We start from the raw sequence: 21,379 nt of genomic DNA, 5'->3' as shown, positions 1-21,379 counted from the left end.
CCCGGTGGAAAAACCTCCACTTAAGTATGGATCCACCAGGTCCGACTGGGGATGAATGGGGGTGTCACGGTCTGTCTCACTGACCCTCCCCTCTCCCCTCCAGATGATGATCATCTTGGGAGTGATTTGCGCCATCATCCTCATCATCATCATCGGTGAGTAGGGCGGGAGTAGCTAGGGCCCTTTGGTGAGATGTCCCCTCTAAGTTCTGGGTTTTGAAGGTCATTAACCTAGTTTTTACGATTTAGCATAAAGCATATAAAGCTGCCAATGGCAGTTCTGATTCATCTAGAGCCCAGACCTTGATGATGTTTAGTCTGCACTTTTCCTGGTTGTGGGCAATTTCTATTAAGATTTTTGGAAACAGGAAAGCTGGTGGATCCCACTGCTCTCTTGAGGGCATTTTGGGCCTAAGACCCCAGTCTGGGAACCCTGGATTTGGGGGGTAGGAGAGCAGGAAAGGCCCTTGGGCTTGGACATGGCTAGGAAGCCAACCACCCAGTTCTTTAAGAGCTTGTGGTCTCAAGAGGCCCAGAGCACTACCGGCCTGGTCTGCCCCAAGGCCATACCGTGGGGTTGAAGAGACCTTGGAACCCACCTGTCCAGCCCCCTTGCTTGACAGGTGAGAACCTGAGTCCCAGAGGGGAAGGGTTTTCAGCCAGCTGGGGAGTGGGTAGGGGGGGAGCAGGGCCAGGCCTGACACACTGCTTTCTCTCCTCTCTTTCTCCCCTCTCCCTCTTCCTTCTCTTTCCTTCTCTATAGTTTACTTCAGCTCTTAAACCCCTGAGGAGCCAGCCCAGAGAAGGGCCTCTCCCCCCACCCATCCCCAGCCGCTCCTCCACCTCTCAGCCATATCTTCCAGCCCCCCATCTGTGTGTGTGTCCGTGTGTGTGCCCTCCTGTAAATAGCCAGCTGTTATTTATACATATATAATATTATATATATTTGGTCTGTTTGTAGTTTTATTACTAGAAGATTTTTCCGGTTGTCCTTAACACCCCTTCCTCAGTTCCCATTGCCTTTTTCTTTCCCTCCTTCCTCTCCCCTCTTTTCCTGACCAGCCCCAAGTCCCTTCATTTGCATCTGCTATGCAATAGTCCCTCTTCCTCTCCTTTCCTTGGATTTAGCTGATCCTTCCTCCCACCCTGTCCTTCCCCATATCTTCACCCCCCTACAAAACAAAACAAAAAGCAATTGTCCAGGCCTCCCTAGGTGCATCTTCTTTGCATTATTTGGGAGGCTCTGAGACTGGCCCCACTTGGTCCTGAGAATCCCAAGGTCTGGGAGCTTCCAGCATGTTAATTAGCACTCATGTGCATACTGGCAACCCTTTTGGTTTTCTTCTTTTTTGTTAACATCACTCTGTTCATTCTTTCAACCTGTGTTTTTGTGTTTTTTTTTCACTGAGGAGTTAGTCCCCACTGGTCCTTGTATCACACTTTCATTTGCATGACATTAATTGTAGGTGTTGGGGAGCCTGGGCTTTTGGGAAGCCAGGCTGTTCTGGCCCCCAGAATCATCCCTTCCGAGCCCCTCTAGTCCAGTTTGCCTCTGCTCCCCCTCTTTTCAAAACCTCTTGTCTCCTCCTCTCCCTCCCCTGAGCTGGTGTGTAAGTGTCTTGGAGTTCAGTATGTTATGATGGACCGATATTTCTGCCACTTGAAGTTTCTCCCCACATTCCTGATCCCCAGTTTTCATGTGGGGCGCTCAACTGACATTCCCATGGGGTCTCCCCCCCCTCCCATCTGCCTGATCTTCCCCCTCCTCCTCCCACTAGGAGAGTTGGGGGTTGGCCACAATCTGATCTCTTTTGGGAGAGGTGGCTGCCAGTGTCTGAAGGGTCATCACTGCCTTGGAGAGGAGTGGAGCAGGGCAGAGAATCTCCCCAATTCCTGCTGGAAGTCTCCTCTGGCCCCACCCCTGCTGGGGATTGGACTGAAAACCCTCCTCCCCAGTTTGGAGGGTGTTGCCTCCTTCACTGCCCAGCTCCTCTGACTGCCCCCCCTGAATTCAGGGCGGGGGGGTACTAGTCACTGCCAATGTGTGGGATTTGCTGGAAGATGAGGATTCTTGCCCCTCTCCAGGGTGGTCAAGCCCAGAGAGAGAGACCTGTCTTCTCCTTAGGTGAAGTGATAGAGGAAGGATCTAATGTCTTTTTAAATGGCACAATTTTGGGGGGTCTGAGGGTGCAGTCCCTTAAACTGTCACTGGAGGGGACCCCCCCCCCAAACTTTTTCCCCCCACACTCAAGGTTTCTGTGTGGACAGGGAGCAGGGAGATCTAAACTGTTGTGTGAAAGGGTAGGGAGAGATGCTGGGGGTGGGGGTGCTGTGCTCTAGATCCCCCCATACTATCCCAGTGTCCCCTGCCTCCCCCCTTCCCTCACTCCATGGCCCCAATTCTGTGCGCATCCAGATTGTGAAAATGTACAATAAATGTGTAATGAGTAAGTGGTGTCTGTTCTAAGATTTTTTCTTAACCAGTAGGAAAGGTACTGGGTCTTCAGGTTTAACAGGAATGTTAAGAATATACATTGGGCCCTAACCGGTTTGGCTCAGTGGTAGAGCGTCAACCTGCAGACTCAAGGGTCCCAGGTTCGATTCTGATCAAGGGCATGTACCTTGGTTGCAGGCACATCCCCAGTAGGGGGTGTGCAGGAGGCAGCTGATCGATGTTTCTCTCTCATTGATGTTTCTAACTTTCCCTCTCCCTTTCTCTCTGTAAAAAATCAATAAAATATATATTTTTTTAAAAAAGAATATACATTGGGAAGAAACTGAGCTTTATTGGAGGGCCTGACCTTGGGCAGGGCAAAGTGTGGTTCCCAAAGTGTCCATCAGGGGGCACCAAGCTTTAATGGGAAGTGTTGATGCTTCCCTTGTCTCACCCTGGTGAACCCTGAGGTCTAAGTTTCCCAGTTTTCCCTCTTCCCTTGCCTGAGGGTATGCTCTTGTCCTTTGTTGGCTTTCTTTTACCCCTTGATTTAACTCCCAGATGCTGTGCAGTCGTCTTCTGGAGTCATTTACTCCTAGGCCTGAAGTAAATGGCCAACTTCTATGAAATATCTCTTCCCCTTTGTGCCTAGCACAGTGCCAGCATCCAGAGGGTTAATAAATACTTATTGAACAAGGCCCTGGCCTGGTAGCTCAGTTGGTTAGAGTGTCCTCCCGATATGCTAAGGTTTCAGGTTTGATCCCTGGTCAGGGCACATACAAGAAGCAACCAATGAATGCAAAATTAGTGGAACGACAAATTGATCTCTCTCAATGAACAAATCAGCCTAAGGAGACCCAGCTGAGGATGGTGTGGAACTGGCTAGAGATGGCCTATTGCCCCTGCACTCTGTTGTTGGGCACCGGACTCTGGTCCCTAATGTGGCACCCTAGCATTCTTGTCCTCAAGTGCCATTAACAATGGGTGGAGAATGCTAGAAGAGCTTGTGGGGCCCGACTTCTCTGGGCTGCAGGCAACCTAGATAGTGTTTCCCAAACTTGTTGGCTCCTAAGAACTATCAGGAATGCTTTTTAAAATTTTATTTTTTGTTATTTTTAAAAAAATATATTTTATTGATTTCTTACAGAGAGGAAGGGAGAGAGATAGAGAGTTAGAAACATCAATGAGAGAGAAACATCGATCAGCTGCCTCCTGCACACTCCCTACTGGGTATGTGCCCACAACCAAGGTACATGCCCTTGACCGGAATCAAACCTGGGACCCTTGAGTTCGCAGGCCGACGCTCCATCCACTGAGCCAAACCGGTCAAGGCTTTTGTTATTTTTTTAGGAATGCTTTTAAAAATATTTTTTATGCCCTGGCCCCTGTGGTTCAGTGGTTAGAGGGTTGGCCTGCACACCAAAGGTTCCTGGGTTTGATTCCCCAGCATGGGCAAGATCCCCCACCAGTCTATGTGTATCACATTGATGTTTCTCTCTCTCCCTCTCCCCCCCCACCTCCCACTCTAGGGAGAGCAATGGAAAAAAATACCCTCTGGTAAGGATTAACAATAAATAAATAAATGATAGATTTTTAAAAATAAATATTTTTATTGATTTCAGAGAGGGAGAGAGAGTTAGAAACATCATTTCAGAGAGGAAGGGAGAGAAAGATAGAAACATCCTGCACACCTACTGGGGATGAGCCTGCCACCCAGGCATGTGCCATTAACAGGAATCAAACCCAGGACCCTTCAGTCTATAGGCTGTTTCCAGTGAGTCAAACTAGCCAGGACAAATAATAGATTTTTGGGCCCCTTCTCTGGAGATTCTGATGCAGCAGTTCTAAGGGGCTGAGGTGATTCTTATAATTAGGTACACAGTTATCATTTATTGAGGGTTTATTATATTCCAGTTAGTCTTCAGGGCTTTTTCGCATTTCATCTACCGAATACTTTCAAGGTTTAGGGCTCTCATAGGTCGTAGAATCTTCCTTCTTTATAGTGCTAGGGCAGGGGTGGGCAACCTTTTTGTGAGTGCATGCCAAAACCAGCAAAATCTCTGACTCAAAATTTTTCTGCGTGCCAACCCTAATTTTTTAAGAACATGTTACGCCTACTTGATATCGCTTAAGGTGTACATATGTGAAGAACCTTGAAGAAATAATAAAATTCATTCGAGCGACAAAAACACAGTATATGATGATGAAAAATACATTTATTTTTTAATGTATACATGTACACTGATAGTCCGACAGAAAACTTTATGACTCTGTTTGATATTATCAATGGGACTTTTGCTGCTGCATCACTGATGACAGATTTTACATCAGGTTTATATTTCGTGACCTTCAGAGATATGCATGAGCTACTACTTTCATCCGTCAGGCTACTCCTATTACGAGACTTAACAAAATTCATCACTGAGAACAAAGATTCACAAGCGTATGTGGATGAAACCAAAACTGGTCGGATCTAAGAAGGCAGGGAGAGTTAAGGCAGAGGCATAGAAATTGCTCTTCCCCTCTCGTCAATCCATGTCTATGGTGTTTAAGATAACTTGTTATGTAAAATTATTTATCTAAGATGCACCTACACTGAATTTATCTGAAAAATAAAAAAGTCAATATTAAAAAAATTGTAAATGGAAGATTATAAGTGAGGGTTTCACGTGCCAGCAAAAGTTACTGGTGTGCCATGGGTTGCCCACCCCTGTGCTAGGGACATGGGTTCAAATCTGCTGACTAGCGTGCTAACCCGAGCGGATTATGTGATCTTTTTGGATCTCAATCTCATTTGTGAAGCATGGGTAGTAAGTAAGCCGGCCTGCTCTGCGTTTGTGAGAAGCACCTAGCCTGGTCCATAGGAAATCTAGGAGCCTGCTATCATCATCAGCCTCATATGCGGCACTGATCTAATACCTCTTCACCCTAAAGCTCACACCTTCCAGCTTTTGGGAGCCCTCCCAATGCTGGGGAAGGGGGCGGGGCGCTCTTTTCACCCTGGGACCTCTCATGGGGTCTCGGCACAGAGCGCCCCCATCAAAGCCATCGTTGCACCCAACAGCGCCTGCGTGCAGGTCACACTCTTGGCGCCTGCGCAGACTCTACTGCCTTGAGTAAGCGTGTCAAGGAAAATCCCCAGCTTCTGGGTAAACAAGTTGCCGCGTGAGACCGCCCGCACGTGTTCTCTACAGCTCCAAGACCTCTCAGCCTATGAAAAAGTTTGGAGGGCGGGGCTAGCATGTGCATCACCGACCCAGGCAGGTTGCTACAGCCAATAGGAACTTCGGAAGTGGTTGTGGGCTCGGCTTTCTGTCAATCAATGCGCGCCGGGTGCGGCCCCTCCCGAACGTGAATTTGTCACTGGATTGGTAAATTGACCAATGAGATGATGATGGCGGCGGGCGGCGCCAATGGTGGCTGAGCGGAGGCCTGGCGAAGGCACGAGGCGTTGGGCATGGATCCGCGCCCTTAGGCCAATAAGCTTGGGGGGCGTGGCATCCCAGCGGGTGGGCGGACCTGGAGGAGCGAGTCCCAGTCTCTGTAGTCCTAGTTGGGAAGAGGTTGGATTCGGCGTGCTTGCCAAGCGGTGAGTACTCAGGGTTGGGGGTAGAGGAGCGGTGGTCAGTTTTTCTGGGGTGGTGTGTTCTGTCTGTAGGGGTGTTAATGGAGTGTGTGGGGAGGATCCTGCAAATGCATGATCGCAGCGGTGGGAGCCCTGATGGTTGTGGGGAATAGAGACCAGAACTCAACCTTAGAGAGGCTGGCTGGGGGATCGGGGGAGTCACTGACAACAAATCCTTCACCGCTCTAAGGCACCTGGACCCCAGACTGACTGGGAGGCGGGGCTCGGAAGCCCTCAGCGACACTCTTTGCGCCTGAGACCCCTGCTCCCAAGGAAATAGAGGGTCGGGATCCCTGAGAGTGGACGGGGACGTTCCAGTGTGTGGCTGCTGTTTGGGTATGTGTCTTAAGCACTTGAAAGAGACAGAGGTTCTGAGGCTGCAGGGACGCCCTGAGAGGGAGGTGGAAGGGCTGGAAAGGTTCGACATGGTGATTTGTGTGACCCTGCGCCCGTCACATCAGGGCTCTGAATGTCCTGTGTGTAAAGGGAAGGGGTTAGGCCTGGGAGCCATCCTTGGGAGTAAAGGTGAGGTAGCAACTATTGGATCCTGAGAGGGACGGTGGTTTTGTACAGTTTGGCTGTGCACACGTCTTCCTCAGACCCTGGAGATAAAGAGGAACCAACAGGGTGCTCTGGTAACTGTACAAACAACTAGGCCTGTGGTAAAGGGACCTGGGGTAAGGAAGTGTGAGGAAAGGGGTTCCTAGGAAATCACTGGGTCTGGTAGCTGCTAGGCTGACCTCAAGGACTTAGTGCGCATGTGAAAACTGGGGCTGTGATGACTTGCAGTGTGTGGGGCATGCAAACTGAATGTCCCAAATGGGAGGAGGGTTTGGATGGGGTCTGTGTTCCAGGCACCAAGCTCAGAATTGGCTAGATATTTGAGAGGTTCAGGTTCCCCAGTGCTGACTAACCGCTCACAGGTTCCAGAAAGCTAAGAAGCCAGAATCTCAAGCCATTATCAGAGGTCACATTTGAACTCTGGCTCTATTTGTTAAGAGCCTGAGAACATGTTATGAGACAATTTAGTCAAGGTTAGTAACTTATGAGCTTTAGTAGGTCCTTGTGGAATGGTGATAATAATACCCATCTCACAGTGTTACTATGAAGATTTAATAATGTATATAGCCCTAACCAGTTTGGCTCAGTGGATAGAGCGTTGGCCTGCAGACTCAAGGGTCCCAGGTTCGATTCTGGTCAAGGGCATGTACCTTGGTTGCAGGCACATCCCTAATGGGGGGTGTGCAGGAGGCAGCTGATCAATGTTTCTAACTCTCTATCCCTCTCCCTCTCTGTAAAAAATCAATTAAAAATATTTTTTTAAAAAGATAATGTATATAAAGTGCTTGACAAAATGCCTGGGTCGTGTTTTAAAAATTATTTAGCTAAAAATATGCCTATAGGATGACAAAACAGTGAAAGGGCGAGAGATTTATGTGATTGCTGTGGTTAGGAACTATTCTCATTCTCGAGTTTTTCTGCCAGTTTTGGTGACTCCCTCCCCCTTTCCCTCTTCCTGGTTCTGGTCTTCAGGCACCAGCCCAAAACCCTCTCCCAGGATCCAGGCCCTAGGCTGAGCCACTTGCTTTCCCAGTTTGATTTCTTCATCCTGCTAGACCCATTCTCCTCCCTGCCCCTCCTTCTTCTTTGCTGCCATAGTAACGAGAGAGTCAGGCTCCGTAGGGGGCCTCGCAAAGAGCAAAGGTGCGTGTGTTCTCTACAGAACCCGGGCCTCCCTGGCTCTTTGTGATCGGGCCAGCAGATGTGTACAGTTTGGGAGAGGGGGAAAGCCAGTGCTGGGAGCTGTAGGAACAAGCCCAGGGGCGGGCGATGCGTGTCTGGGAAAGAGCAGGGGAGGGGGGCCCCTTCTAATCCTCTCTCCAGGAATCCCTGGCTGTGGGACAGGACGGCTGTCGTTGGGTTGTGGGAGGCGCTCGGGCTTGGTGCATGTCCTGGGCCACCAGCCAAAAGAACATGATGTTCCCAAGTGCGCTGGCCGCCGCCCTCTCGGTCTGGCCGCCATCCAAACCGCTGCCTCTCAGCCTCCCTGCCCCACATTCCCCGGCTTCCTCGCCCCGCCCCGTTCCTCCGCTTTGACGTCACCGCTGCCTCCCGCCCCCTCTCCTCCATTGACGGCAGCAGGGCCTGGTTACTGTGGGGACCATGAGCTGGACAACCAGGGCTGTGGGAGCAGGTGAGGTCTGCTGGAGCACGGGGCTCTTTTGTCTATGCAAAAAATAAATATGGAAGTGTAGGTGGGAGAGCAAGGACTGTCTGTGTCAGGAGAGATTGCACCTTTACCCTGAGGAGAGCTGGGGAGGAAGAAAAATGTTTCCAGAGAAGAGATGTCTGAAAATGAGAGAAGGGATGGGGCCACAATTTGTGAGTTGGGGGGTACACTTTCAAGTAGAGAAGACAAAATCCAGGTGCTTCCTGTGTTTTCTTGCTTTGGTTTATCTAGGTTATTTTATATCCTCCCTCCCAGCTTTTCCACAGAGCCTTCCCCCTGGCACCCAATGGGGAACACTGTTGTTAAGGAAAGCGTAGGCCTGTGACAGCGAGGAGAGTGATTATGTCAGCATCAGCTGGGGGCGGGGGCTCTTCACTTGCCACCCGCATCTTCAGGGAGCCCCGAGAGGAACTATACTCATCACAGTCCTGGATGGAGGGATCCTGTGTAACTGCAGCTCTCCTGGCCTAGCCTGGTACTTTATTCCCCAAATCAGGCCTCTGTTCTGTTTTTAGGACTCAGTGTTCTGCTCCTTCTTTTAAAAAAGTTGTAATTTTCAGTCCCTCTCCGATGCTGAGTCCCTTTCCCCTCCCCCATCATTGTTAACAACAAAACCATGGTTTCTATTGATCACCTGCCATGTGTCAGGTTCTGTCCTAGGGTCTGGGGAATACAGTGAAGTAGAGAGATGATGTCCTTGGCTATCTCTTTTCCTCATGGTGGAGCTCTGAAGCCCTTGCCACCAGACGTTTTTCTCTCTAGGGTCCCAGTTGGTCTTTTTTCTCAGGTATCCCTTCTCTTTCCCTGTAACCCTGGGTTTCTAGCCCCCCACTTTTGGGGCAGCCCTAATTGTGGGTGGCTGCATCCTGAGTAAAGAAGCACTAGTCACCATGTAGGCTGCCTAGGCCCTAGAGACCTTTTCTCTGGCCACAGAAGCACCTACCATTGTTTCCCTTCACACCTCCTATTGGCTCTGGCTGCCCACTGTATTGTTTGTATCCTCCACCACCACCGCCACCACCACCACACTTCCTAATATAATATCTGGATTCTCAATTGCCTTCCTCCTAGCTGTGTAAGGATTTGAAGTGTCAGAGGAAGGAGTTGGGTAAAACAGCTTTATTATAAGGACAAGGCTGAGAAAGGGAACCCAGGAGAAGTCAAGCCAAGTTTCTGTTTGTCCCCCTCCTCTCAGGGACCAGCCATCTCATCCAGTTTGATCCTCCTCCCAGGGTCTGCATTCGTTTTCCCCACCCCTAGCAAGGCTAAGGCGTCCGGCAAGGCTGATCAGTTCAGTGAGTGAACGTCTCTTAAATACCTAATGTGGCCTGGGCTTGTTCCCGGAAGAGGGGCAGCTGACCTCCCTTTCCTTTCAGTATTCAGTGTACAAGGCGTCCCGCGCCCATTGGCTGGTCGGTAACGTCTGGGGCCCTTCAGCTCAGTGCCAGCACCCAGATCCACGTGCACCCGCGTGTGTGACACAGCCCTGACCTCAGTGGGGGCCAGTAGCCAATCAGGTGCCAGGACGAGATCCTCAGCCAATCGGGGGCGGGGCCTGTGGCTCCGCCGGCAGGAGGCCAATGAGGGGCAGTGCCTGGCATTATGCAACCCACCTCCTGGCCCCGCGGAGCTTCCATTCGGCTGCGGGCTGCAACGGCGGCAGGCAGGCGGCTGAAGGACGCTCGCGCGGACAGGTAGGCGTCTCCGTGGTCCCCCCTCCCCCCGGGAGCCGGTTACCAGCTCCAAATCGGATCGCCCCTACTTTCAGCCTGATATGCTGTTTCCGGCCCGGGAGTTCAGACGGCACACCAATAATCCACCTTCCTTTACCGCTGTCCACGCCCTCTCAGCCCCCCTGGGGGCCAGGTGTTGTTCCTTGCAACCCTGCACCGGCTGTCTGTACTCCTGACCCTCTTACCTTACCTTACCTCCCGCTTTGCCCCCCCTCCCAGCTCCGCTCCCAGCTCTTCCGGTCGCACGCCCGACCCTCAGCAGGCACGACCCCTGCCGTCTTTCTTGTCACTCGGGGGTCCCCAGTTTTGCCGCGGTACCAGGACCCCTTCTGGGTTTCTGTGCTCTCCGCACTCCCCCCTCAACCCCTGGCCCAGCGCCGGCCGTGATGTCAGTCCGTTTCGGCTGGAACATCCCGTTCCCGGTGCTAGTTCTTGCTGTTGGCCACAGCCTTCCCTTTGCTCCTGGTGCTCAGAAAATGCTCGGGGTTTGGGGGTGTGGTTGGACCGGGAGTAGGGGAAGAAATATCCGCTGGCTATGTGCATCCCGTGTTCAGAGCTGAGTGTGTTTGCCTCGGATTGGGGCGGGGGGGCGAGGCTGTAGGTGTCTAGAAAATTCGCGGGCTGAAGTGAAAGGATTCTGGAGTCTCTGACAGTGGCAGGTGCCATCTTCGGTTTGGGGGGTTGGATGAGGGTGTAGGGGCCAGAGAATGTAAGGCTGAGTGGTCTTGACCAGAATGAGTGGGATCCAGGCGAGTGCCAGGCTGTGGGGAGGGCAGTGGCAGTTGTGTTGTGCCCTGGGGAGCAGGGCCAGCCCGCGGAGTCCCGATAGGCTACATCTCTCAGGAAACGGGCTGTACTAGAGGTGGGCCAACCCTGGCCACACTCGCCTGTGTGGGAGTAGGTCCATCCCCTGCTTCCGCTGGGAAATGGGGGAGGGTCGCCCTTCCCGCCCTCCTGTGGTCCCTCCAGCAACCGCTGAGCTCAGCTGCTGACGTCGGTTTCCCTGGTGACCGCGGTGGTGGCGGAAGCGCCGTGGTGGGGCGGTACAGGTCTCCGCGCATGTGCAGCGGAGGTGGCACCGCCCACTGATAAAATTAGCCGGGAGACCTAAAAATAGGAGGCGACGGGCTCACCGGGTGCCCAAAGGCCTTGGAGTCCTAGGCAGAGTGGGAGCCAGATGGGAATTGGGGCTGGAAGGTATCCAGTTAGGCCCACAGCCGGAGTTTTGGTAGACTGCCCAGCCTCTACTTACCCAGGCCACGCTGGCAAGAGTAGTGGGGAAGGCCAAAGAAAGGTCCCTTCCCACCTCCACCCCCTACCAGGACAAGAAACTGAACTTACCTAACTTCCTACTAGAAGCCCGGGTCCCGGGAGCCTGGGGGCAGGCACGGGGAGGATCTGAGTGTAGGGGTTACTGTCAAGTTAACAGCCCAGCTTTCTCAGCCCTCCTTTCTGGTCTTCCTCTTCAGGTACTGGCTGTGATCTGTGACCGAACTTCTCAATCCTCAGAGACTTGAGTCTCCCACTTCACTCCCCAGCCAGGCCTCCTGGCCCCTTGTGCATCCGTGGTGGCCTCTCCATCATCGCTGTTTTCCACCTGCCTTTCCCATGGCTCAGACATGAGTAGTCCCCCAGAAGGGGCTGATGGGGGAGGGGACCCCAGGCCAGGAGAATCCATTTGTCCTGGAGGGGCGCCTTCCCCTGGGCCTCCACAGCACCGGTCCTGCCCTGGCCCCAGCTTGGCTGATGACACAGATGCCAACAGCAATGGCTCAAGTGGCAATGAGTCCAACGGGCATGAGTCCAGGGGTGCATCTCAGCGGAGCTCACATAGCTCCTCCTCTGGCAATGGCAAGGACTCAGCCCTGCTGGAGACCACTGAGAGCAGCAAGAGGTGTGTACAGATGTGTGTGACGGTCTGGGAGTGGTCTTGTGAACAGGCTGGGCTAGGAGAAAGGCCATACTACTAGTCACTTTCTCCTCAACTTGGGCCTGTTGCTTTTCCCTTAGCACAAACTCTCAGAGCCCATCCCCACCCAGCAGTTCCGTTGCCTACAGCCTCCTGAGTGCCAGCTCAGAACAGGACAACCCATCTACCAGTGGCTGCAGGTTAGTGGGGTAAGGGCTGGGAAGAGGCTGGGTGTTGGGCCACGCTTTGAGGCTAATGTCTATACCCCCTCCCTTCCTCTGGCCCTTGCAGCAGCGAACAATCAGCCCGTGCAAGAACCCAGAAGGAACTCATGACGGCGCTGCGGGAGCTCAAGCTTCGGCTCCCGCCAGAACGCCGGGGCAAGGGCCGCTCGGGGACCCTGGCCACACTGCAGTATGCACTGGCCTGTGTCAAGCAGGTGCAGGGTGAGTGGTGCTTCCTAGGAGGATAGTGGCCAGGTCCCGGGTTACTATGGTGGGGCCATCTCACTGAATGTCCCACTGCCCTCACCTTGTAGCCAACCAGGAGTACTACCAGCAGTGGAGCCTGGAGGAAGGTGAGCCATGTGCCATGGACATGTCCACCTACACTCTGGAGGAGCTGGAGCACATCACGTCTGAGTACACACTTCGCAACCAGGTCAGCTGCAGCCCTGCCTCTCCCTCCTAACTCACCCTCATTCCCACTCCCATGGCTTCTGAATCCGCTCTTGTCTTCACTCTCCTGCCCAGGATACCTTCTCCGTGGCTGTCTCCTTCCTGACAGGCCGAATCGTCTACATTTCGGAGCAGGCAGGTATCCTGCTGCACTGCAAGCAGGACGTGTTCCGGGGTGCCCGCTTCTCAGAGCTCCTGGCTCCCCAGGACGTGGGCGTCTTCTATGGTTCCACGGCCCCATCTCGTCTGCCTACCTGGGGCCTGGGGGCTTCGGCAGGTGAGGTCCCCAGGTGCTTGGGGGACGGATGAGCAGTTGCAGGAAGCTCATTCTGTGAGGAACCAGAAGCCCAAGATTTTCCTTACTGGGTTCTTCCCAGCCCAGGAAGGGTCTGGGGGCCTGTGCTCACCTCTCTCCTGGTCTCTCTCAGGTTCAGGCTTCAAGGACTTCACCCAGGAGAAGTCTGTCTTTTGCCGTATCAGGTAGGTGGGAGCAGACCCCTTCCACCTTCCACACATATTCCTTCTTTACTGTGTGAATCCTGACTTCGAGGTGGAGGGTGGGTGGCCCTTCATTGATAGTCACTAATGCCTTTTTTCTCCCTTGCCAGAGGAGGTCCTGACCGGGACCCAGTGCCGCGGTACCAACCATTTCGCCTAACCCCATATGTGACCAAAATCCGGGTATCAGAAGGGGCTCCCGCACAGCCATGCTGCCTGCTCATTGCAGAGCGAATCCACTCGGGTTATGAAGGTGGGCAGGCCAGGAGCCTAGGCTGGTGGGGGTGGAAGGGAGGGTACCTTCTCTGGTTTGGGGATGAGGCAGGACATGAGTTTGGGAGGCATGATTCAGCCCCTTGGAATTTTGGAACAGAGAAGGTATAATAAAGATGAGGGTTTGTAGCCTCCTTTAGAGGTAGAGTTGGCTAAGAGCCCCAAACCAGGAGAGGGCACAGCAGTGTGCTTTGTTCTCGTTCATTACTAGTATGGGTCACAGAATGGTCCAGACCATCTTTGTAGGCCAGAAGGCCTAGGGCAGAGCTGTGGGGAGGATTGCCAATCAGCCTGGGCCCCAGGCAGCATGGAGGGCTGAGGACCTGGACCATTTTGGATGAAACCCATCGGCCCACATTTTCTGTGCTCAGCTCCCCGGATACCGCCCGACAAGAGGATCTTCACTACACGGCACACGCCCAGCTGCCTCTTTCAGGATGTGGATGAAAGGTGAGGTCAGGACCTGAGGAGAAGCGGGTGGCCAGGGCTGAGGCCAGGGCCAGACTCATGCCTCCTCCCGTTTCAGGGCTGCCCCCCTGCTGGGCTACCTCCCCCAGGATCTCCTGGGGGCCCCAGTGCTCCTGTTCCTGCATCCTGAGGACCGACCCCTCATGCTGGCCATCCACAAGAAGGGTGAGTCCTCACCCTGCTCTTCCTTCCCGCTGCCTCCAAGGCTTCTTAACAGATGCCAGTCTCGGTGCCTTGCTCTCCTGAGTCTGCAGCGGGGCGGCTTTCGCCTTACTCAGCGTCCCCGCCTGCTGACCCTCACCTTATTTCCCTTCAGTCCTGCAGCTGGCTGGCCAGCCCTTTGACCACTCTCCCATTCGTTTCTGCGCACGTAATGGGGAATATGTTACCATGGACAGCAGCTGGGCTGGCTTCGTGCACCCCTGGAGCCGCAAGGTGGCCTTTGTGTTGGGCCGCCACAAAGTCCGCACGTAAGTGGGCCGTGAGCCAGAGCTGGCACTGGGAGGTGAGAGGCTTTGGAGGGGGTAAGGTTTGACTCGCCCTTCCTCATCCCACAGGGCACCCCTGAATGAGGACGTATTCACTCCTCCAGTCCCCAGCCCTGCTCTTTCCCTGGACCCTGATATCCAAGAGCTATCTGAGCAAATCCATCGGCTGCTGTTACAGGTGAGAGCTGAGGAGAGGAGGCTTGGGAGAGGAGGTAGGGGTGGGCTGTACGGCTATAGACACCTAACCTGTTCCTCTCTCTACCTCAGCCTGTGCACAGCCCCAGTGCCGTGGGGCTCTGTGGAGTTGGCCCTGTGACTTCCCCAGGCCCTCTCTTCAGCCCAGGCTCGTCTAGTGACAGCAACGGGGGTGATGCCGAGGGGCCTGGGCCTCCTGCCCCGGTGAGTGTTCTTTTCCCACTGCACCCCTCTAGTCCCAGTCCCCTTGCTTTTTGGAATCAGCGTGGCCAATCCCAGAGGAACTGCCTCGTTCCCCCTCCTTTCTTCTCCTGCTCTCGTCATGGCCTCCATGCTTCCCCGCTGGTACCTCTTGTTGCACTGTGCCCTGCACACCTGAGACTGGCCAGGCCCGCCTAATGCTGCCCACTGCCCTGCTCTGTCCCACAGGTGACCTTCCAGCAGATCTGTAAGGATGTGCATCTGGTGAAGCACCAGGGGCAGCAGCTTTTTATCGAGTCCCGGGCTCGGCCTCCTCTTCCCCGGCCCCGCTTCCCTGGTGAGTTGGTCGGGATGTGGGCGTGGGTGAAGAATGAGACTGCTGGTCTCCTGACCTTCACCCCAACCCAGAGAAGCTTTATTCTCTTTTTTTTTCTTCTAGGCCCAGCTATAGACACAGTCAAGGCCAAGACCCTTTACTGCCAGTCCCCAGACCCAGAGCTGGAGGCAGACCCTGCTCTAGTCCAGGCCCCACCAGCCGTGGCCCCTGAGGAGGCTGAGAGGAAAGAAGCCTCCAGTTGCTCCTACCAGCAGATCAACTCCCTGGACAGCATCCTCAGGTAAGGCTAGTCTGGCACCTACTTCCACGTGGACACTGGTCTTGCCCCACTCTAGGCCCTGCCCCCATGTCCTCTTGTGCATTGCCAGGTACCTGGAGAGCTGCAACATCCCAGGCACCATCAAGCGTAAATGTGCCTCCTCCTCTTCCTCCTCCTCCTGTACCGCCTCCTCGGCCTCTGATGAAGACAAGCAGAGGACAGGTCCAGTCCCTGTGGGGACCAAGAAAGGTAAAGACCAGTGCATGCCCCGCTCCCACTGCCCTGTGCTGGCCTGCTGGCCCTGTCTCCCCCCTTCTGCCTGTGGGGCCCCCACCTTGCTCTGCCTGTCCCCCTCCCAGTCTCCAGATCTCCAGATCCTCCCTACCATCCATCCCTCCCCTCCTCCCTGGGTTTCCTCTCCTGATTGGTGGGGCAAGCGGTGGTAACTGGTGCCATCTCTCTGCACAGATCAATCGGCAGTGCTGTCGGGGGAGGGGGCCACCCCTCGGAAGGAGCCGGTGGTGGGAGGCACCCTGACCCCGCTCGCCCTGGCCAATAAGGCGGAGAGCGTGGTGTCCGTCACCAGTCAGTGTAGCTTCAGCTCCACCATCGTCCATGTGGGAGACAAGAAGCCCCCGGAGTCGGGTATGGGCTTGGGCTTGGAGTAAGGGGGAGTACCCAGCTCCCTTTGGTCCCCTAGCCAGAGTTCCCTTCCACCTGCCTTTTCCGCCCCCTCTGCCCTAATGGAGAGAAGGAGGCCTCCGTCTCAGCATGAGGCTGCCGCTCCTTGCCTCCATCCCGCCAGCCTTTGCTGGTTTGTCTTTCCCCCACCCTGCTTCCTCTGTCTTACTGTCAGTTCACAAAGTATGGGGTGGGGGCCATCCCCAAGGTGCTGACCACAGATGGTCAGAAGGCAAGGACTTGAAAAACCCTGAGGGACATTGGCCTGGGAAACGTGGAAGAGAAGCGCAGGGGGTGGGCTTCCCTTCTGAGAGTCGTGGAGGGTGTCATCCTCTGTCCCCTGGGACAGCTTTGCATAGAGAAGAGGGCCCAGAGCTAGTCCTCAGCGGGGAGGAGGCCAAGACATACACACAGGGCCCAGGTTCGTGGAGCAGAGGCCAGGGTTGGCTAAGCTATTGGGCAGGGAAGGCGTGGTGAGGTGTTAACTGTTGAGGTGATTCTGATGATCTTTCTCCCATCTCGCCTTCCTCAGACATCGTCATGATGGAGGACCTGCCTGGCCTGGCTCCGTGCCCAGCCCCCAGCCCCACGGTGGCCCCTGACCCAGCCCCAGATGCCTACCGCCCCGTGGGCCTGACCAAGGCCTTGCTGTCTCTGCACACACAGAAGGAGGAGCAGGCCTTCCTCAGCCGCTTCCGGGACCTCGGCCGGCTGCGCGGACTCAATGGCTCCTCCATGGCTCCCTCGGCCCCTGGAGAGCGAGGTAGCCAACCTTTACCTCTCTGAGCTGCCCTCTGCTAGTCTAGGATCAGACTGTTGCGAGGAGGGGATTTTTGAGGGGGATGTTCCTGCTCCAGAGACCCAGGTTGCTGTTGCCTGGGCCCTGGGCCCTGCCTAGGGACGGGCCCTTCGCTAGTGTCTCCCCACTAGGCCAGGGAACCAGGCTGCAGCCAGAGGAGGGCAGCCTGGGGGGCTGGCAGTGAGCCAGGCGGGCAGAAGTGCTCTGTTTCAGGTAAGTTACTTCAGGTCCAGCCAGGGGACAGGGGCAGAAAGTGTGCCCCCTTAGACGCAGTTATCACTGATTAAGAGATGAATATAGGCCCTGGCAGTGTGGCTCAGTTGGTTGAATGTTATCCTGTGCTTCACAAGGTCGCCAGTTCAATTCCTGATCAGGGCACATGCCCGGGTTGCAGATTTGGTCCCAGTCGGGTGCGTATAGGAGGCAACCAATCAATATTTCTCCCACATCGATGTTTCTCTCTCTCTAAATCAATAAAAACATATTTTAAAAGAGAGAGAGAGAGAGAGATCTATACAGACTCAGGCAAGGAGTCTGGGCAAGTCTGCCAAATCTAGGCAAGGAGGCTGGGACCACTCCAGGTGGGGTCAGGCTTCAAGGGGCAGGCGGCAGTCCAGCAGATGCCTGAGGGAGGCCGCCTGTAGGCGGACACAGGGCTCAGGATCCGGCTTTCCTGCCCATCTCTTCGCTTCATCAAGAGCTAGGCAGAGCATGGCCTTGACTGGCAGAAGGAGCGCCAACACTGGCAGTGCCTGAGGGAGTTTGACGCATGGACCGAAGCCTCCCACCCATTCGTTATGGACCACCCTGCTCCTCCCATCTGCACACCCCCAGCTCAACCCCTCAGCCCCTCATGTACCCTTTCCTTTCCCCGCTCCTTTCTCAATAAACCCCCCTGTCCCTTTCTCCTGTGATTCTTGCCTGGAGGCTCCCACCTCCCCAGAGTCCCCTCTGTTCCGTGCAGGCTGAGAAGCCAAACTCTGTAGGGCCTTCGCCTGCCCTCTCCCTGGTTAGAATGGCAGGGCAGTAAGTGGCAGGGGTGCTAAACCTAGATTGAGGCCCTTGCTAACCCTGGTCTCTCCCTACAGGCTGCCACCATGGCCGCACACCCCCCAGCCGCCGATACCACTGCCGGTCTAAAGCCAAGCGCTCACGTCACCACCAGATCCCTCGGGTGGAAGCCCCCTGCTATGTGTCCCACCCCTCATCTGTCCCACCCTCTGCCCCCTGGCCCCCACCACCAGCCGCTACTCCCTTCCCAGCTGTGGTACAGCCCTACCCCCTCCCAATATTCTCCCCCCGAGATGGTCCCCAGCCTCTTTCCCCGGCCCCCACATCTGTGTCCCCTGCAGCTTTTCCTGCCCCCCTGGTGACCCCAGTTGTAGCCTTGGTACTACCTAACTATCTGTTCCCTACGCCATCCAGCTATCCCTATGGGGTACCTCAGACTCCTGCCGAGGGTCCTCCTACCCCTGTGTCCCACTCCCCTTCTCCATCCCTGCCCCCGCCAGCCCCCAGCCCTCCCCACCGCCCAGACTCTCCACTGTTCAACTCGCGGTGCAGCTCCCCACTCCAGCTAAATCTGCTGCAGCTTGAGGAGTCCCTCCGTGTTGAGGGGGGTGCTGCTGCAGGGGGCCCTGGGAGCAATGCTGGGCCCCTGCCTCCCAGTGAGGAGACTGCTGAGCCAGAGGCCAGACTGGTGAGCACGGGTCCCCCGCATCCTCTTGCAGCCCCACACAGCCTTCTCCCCTTGCTCCTCCTCTACCTTGTGCTGCTGCCTGCCCTCTGCCTGCCTGCACCTCGTCTCCAGAAGCTGGTGTGGCGGGTGGGAGACCCCAGCTGAATTTCTGAATAAGGCAGAAACCAGCTGCCTATCGGTGAGGGGGACAGTCCTGTCTGACAGGTGGTGCAGACATTCCAGTAACTTCTGAGAGTGCATCTGCCACTTGGACATGGTTCAGCATCATGTCCCTACCCTTCGCCCGCTCTCCGCTCCCTCATTCTGGTCCCAGTGTCGTGGAGTAGGATCGAAGACCACTTGGGTTGGGCGTGCTCCCCAACCAGTGGAGGCAGTTGAAGGGAAAGCCAGGTGTTGATCCCTTAATTTGTCCCGGTCCCCCACCAGGTGGAGGCAACTGAGTCCTCCAATCAGGATGCACTTTCGGGCTCCAGTGACCTCCTGGAATTGTTGCTGCAAGAAGACTCTCGCTCGGGCACAGGCTCTGCTGCCTCCGGCTCCTTGGGCTCTGGCTTGGGCTCTGGGTCTGGTTCAGGCTCCCATGAGGGGGGCAGCACCTCAGCCAGCATCACACGTGAGTGCCCCCCACCTATACCTCCTGAGGTAGAACAGTGACTGGGGGGTTACGAGTCCAGGCCCCACGTTAGCTGAGCAGGTGGGCTGGATATGTGGCCTTGAGGGAGGTGGGAGTACCAGCTGGCCTGACCTCGTTGGCTGGCACCCTGCTTTATAGGAAGCAGTCAGAGTAGCCACACAAGCAAGTACTTCGGCAGCATCGACTCTTCTGAAGCTGAGGCTGGGGCTGCCCAGGCCAAGGCTGAGCCCGGGGACCAGGTCATTAAGTACGTGCTCCAGGATCCCATCTGGCTGCTCATGGCCAATGCTGACCAGCGTGTCATGATGACCTACCAGGTGCCCTCCAGGTGAGGAGTTTGAGGCCTCCTTGGCATCCTTTCAGAGAAGTGGGGAGGCTGGCCCAGCCTCACTCCCCAGCTAACTTGGGGTTTTCTTTTCTGGGGCTGGGTCTCCTCTGTGGCTCTCTGTCCCATCCCCTGCCTGTTGGAGCCTCTCATTAGCTTCTCCCAGGCTGAGGGCAGCTCTCCTGGTCTTACAAGCCCTGAACTCCTCAGGGAGGAGCATGGGGCAGTGGGTGGGGAGTTGTGGTAGAGGAAGAATGCCAGCCTCGTGGGCCCTGCTTCCACCTCCCAGCTTTACCTTCTGAACCCCTTCCCTGGGCAGGGACATGGCCTCTGTGCTGAAGCAGGACCGGGAGCGGCTCCGGGCCATGCAAAAGCAGCAGCCTCGGTTTTCGGAGGACCAGCGGAGGGAACTGGGTGCCGTGCACTCCTGGGTCCGGAAGGGCCAGCTGCCTCGGGTCCTTGATGTGATGGTGAGAGGAGAAGTCTGGGGTAGGAGGGAGAAGAAAGAATTGAACTCAGGTCAAGAGGATAGAGGCTAAGGGCTGATTCTCTTTACTGTCATTGGATTATTCTAAAGGATCTTAATTTTACTGAGTTTGCTGCTAGGTTATATAGTATTAAACCGCATGAGTTTTTGTAGTCATGCTACTGAACATTGTGACTATCCCATAGTGAGGTCTGGATACAGGGTACAGTGGATTTTCCAGTCTTGGCCCACGTGCATCTATGTGGACTAGTGTTTTCTCGGAGTACATTTTGGGAAGTACTCAGGGAGCTGGGGTAGTGGGTCATCAGTGGGAGAACCATGCCTGACTCACCCCCTCTTTCCCTCCAAGGCCTGTGTGGACTGCGCTAGTAGCACCCAAAACCTTGGCCACCCTGAAGACCCACTCTTCTCAGGACTGGATGGATTGGGGCTGGAGCCCATGGAGGAGGGTGGAGGCGAAGGTGGTGGTGGCAGTTGTGAGGATGAGGGCAGAGATGAGGCCCAGGCCCAAGCTGGGGCTGGGGTCTCAAGCTCTCAGGACCTGGCCATGGAGGAGGAGGAACAAGGTGGGAGCTCATCCAGTCCAGCCTTACCTGCCACAGAAAATGGCACCAGCTAAACTACATCTGGAGGCACCGCTAGGAGGACATGAGAAGCTTCTTCCACATCCAACTGTCAGAACTCAGACGTGGCTGGACCAACCAATAGCAAACTGTCCTGCTTCTCCCGCTACAGGGGCTGGACCCCCGTCACCATCCGCCCAGGATCCAGGGGCTGCCTCTGGCCTCGAGGGAACAAAGGGTGGAACTCTCCAGAGAAGCCTCAGCTCCCACCCCTGTTGGGTCCTTTCTTCCCTGGACAGGGTTGCTGACAGGCTGCCGACGTGGCCTCTCCAAGTCCCAGCTGAGCCCTAGTCTTAGGAACCAAGGGTGGGGCTGCACTTATTTATTGGGGGAGGCATCCTCTCCTACCTCTTCCCCAGGTGGGAGAAGGAGGGCCCCAGGCTCGAGCAGGAGCCAGTGGTCCAAACCTCTAGCTGCTCCAGGGTGGGGGAGGGTGGGGGACCATGGGGTCCCTGGTGCTGCCCCTCAGGGTGGGGGAGGTTGGTGGACCATGGAGTCCCTGGTGCTGCCCCTCAGGTGGGACCCAGGCGTTCTCAGCTGTACCCTCTACCTATGACATTTGTGTTTTTGATATTGTGTCTGTTACTATTTTTAATACAAAAAATAAAAATAAAACCCAGGGCTTTGTGGAATAAAGGTTGGGGTTGGGTAAGAGGAGGTCTTTGTGAGGAGGTGTGGCCCTGCTCCCAGGAAGGTTGTAGTGAGAGTGAGCAATTCCTGTCCCTCTTCTCCCACACCCTTCCCGCTGAAGGGCTGTGCTGAGCCTGCTAAATCCCCACCTAATTCAGACCCTGCTCTCACCGCC

General features: G+C 55.2%; 1 protein-coding gene across 6 annotated transcripts; it reads left to right on the top strand.

Moving 5' to 3' along the window:
* Nucleotides 1–35: 35 nt before the first annotated feature.
* PER1 (period circadian regulator 1) lies at nt 36–21,184 on the top strand. Of its 6 annotated transcripts, XM_014467949.2 has the most exons (24): nt 5,972–6,022; nt 6,249–6,394; nt 11,491–11,915; nt 12,032–12,130; nt 12,222–12,376; nt 12,469–12,590; nt 12,683–12,884; nt 13,036–13,087; nt 13,216–13,358; nt 13,750–13,828; nt 13,905–14,011; nt 14,163–14,316; nt 14,404–14,512; nt 14,602–14,733; nt 14,959–15,067; nt 15,170–15,347; nt 15,436–15,575; nt 15,795–15,971; nt 16,540–16,770; nt 17,895–18,505; nt 18,932–19,118; nt 19,278–19,467; nt 19,784–19,934; nt 20,301–21,184. In XM_014467949.2, exons 3-24 carry the CDS (start codon nt 11,641–11,643, stop codon nt 20,568–20,570), a joined length of 3,873 nt encoding a protein of 1,290 aa, XP_014323435.1. In that variant the 5' UTR covers nt 5,972–6,022; nt 6,249–6,394; nt 11,491–11,640; the 3' UTR covers nt 20,571–21,184. The 6 variants fall into 6 exon arrangements, 5 of the variants coding, with proteins under 5 accessions (XP_023599712.1, XP_014323434.1, XP_014323435.1 ...); XM_023743944.1 differs by lacking the exons at nt 5,972–6,022; nt 6,249–6,394 and adding an exon at nt 36–155; XM_014467948.2 differs by lacking the exon at nt 6,249–6,394 and having other exon boundaries at nt 5,933–6,022.
* Nucleotides 21,185–21,379: the final 195 nt, after the last annotated feature.

Source organism: Myotis lucifugus, unplaced genomic scaffold (genome assembly GCF_000147115.1).
Source record: "Myotis lucifugus unplaced genomic scaffold, Myoluc2.0 scaffold_420, whole genome shotgun sequence".
NCBI classification, from domain to species: Eukaryota; Metazoa; Chordata; class Mammalia; order Chiroptera; family Vespertilionidae; genus Myotis; species Myotis lucifugus.
The sequence above is the reverse complement of the archived record's forward strand: the minus strand, read 5'-3'. Positions and strand labels throughout refer to the sequence as shown.

Coding starts and splice junctions, on each gene's coding strand:
- PER1 (XM_023743944.1), top strand. CDS start 11,641: ATGAGTAGTCCCCCAGAAGGGGCTGATGGGGGAGGGGACCCCAGGCCA. Junction 12,131..12,221: donor CCATCTACCAGTGGCTGCAG/GTTAGTGGGGTA, acceptor TGGCCCTTGCAG/CAGCGAACAATCAGCCCGTG. Junction 18,506..18,931: donor CTGAGCCAGAGGCCAGACTG/GTGAGCACGGGT, acceptor GTCCCCCACCAG/GTGGAGGCAACTGAGTCCTC.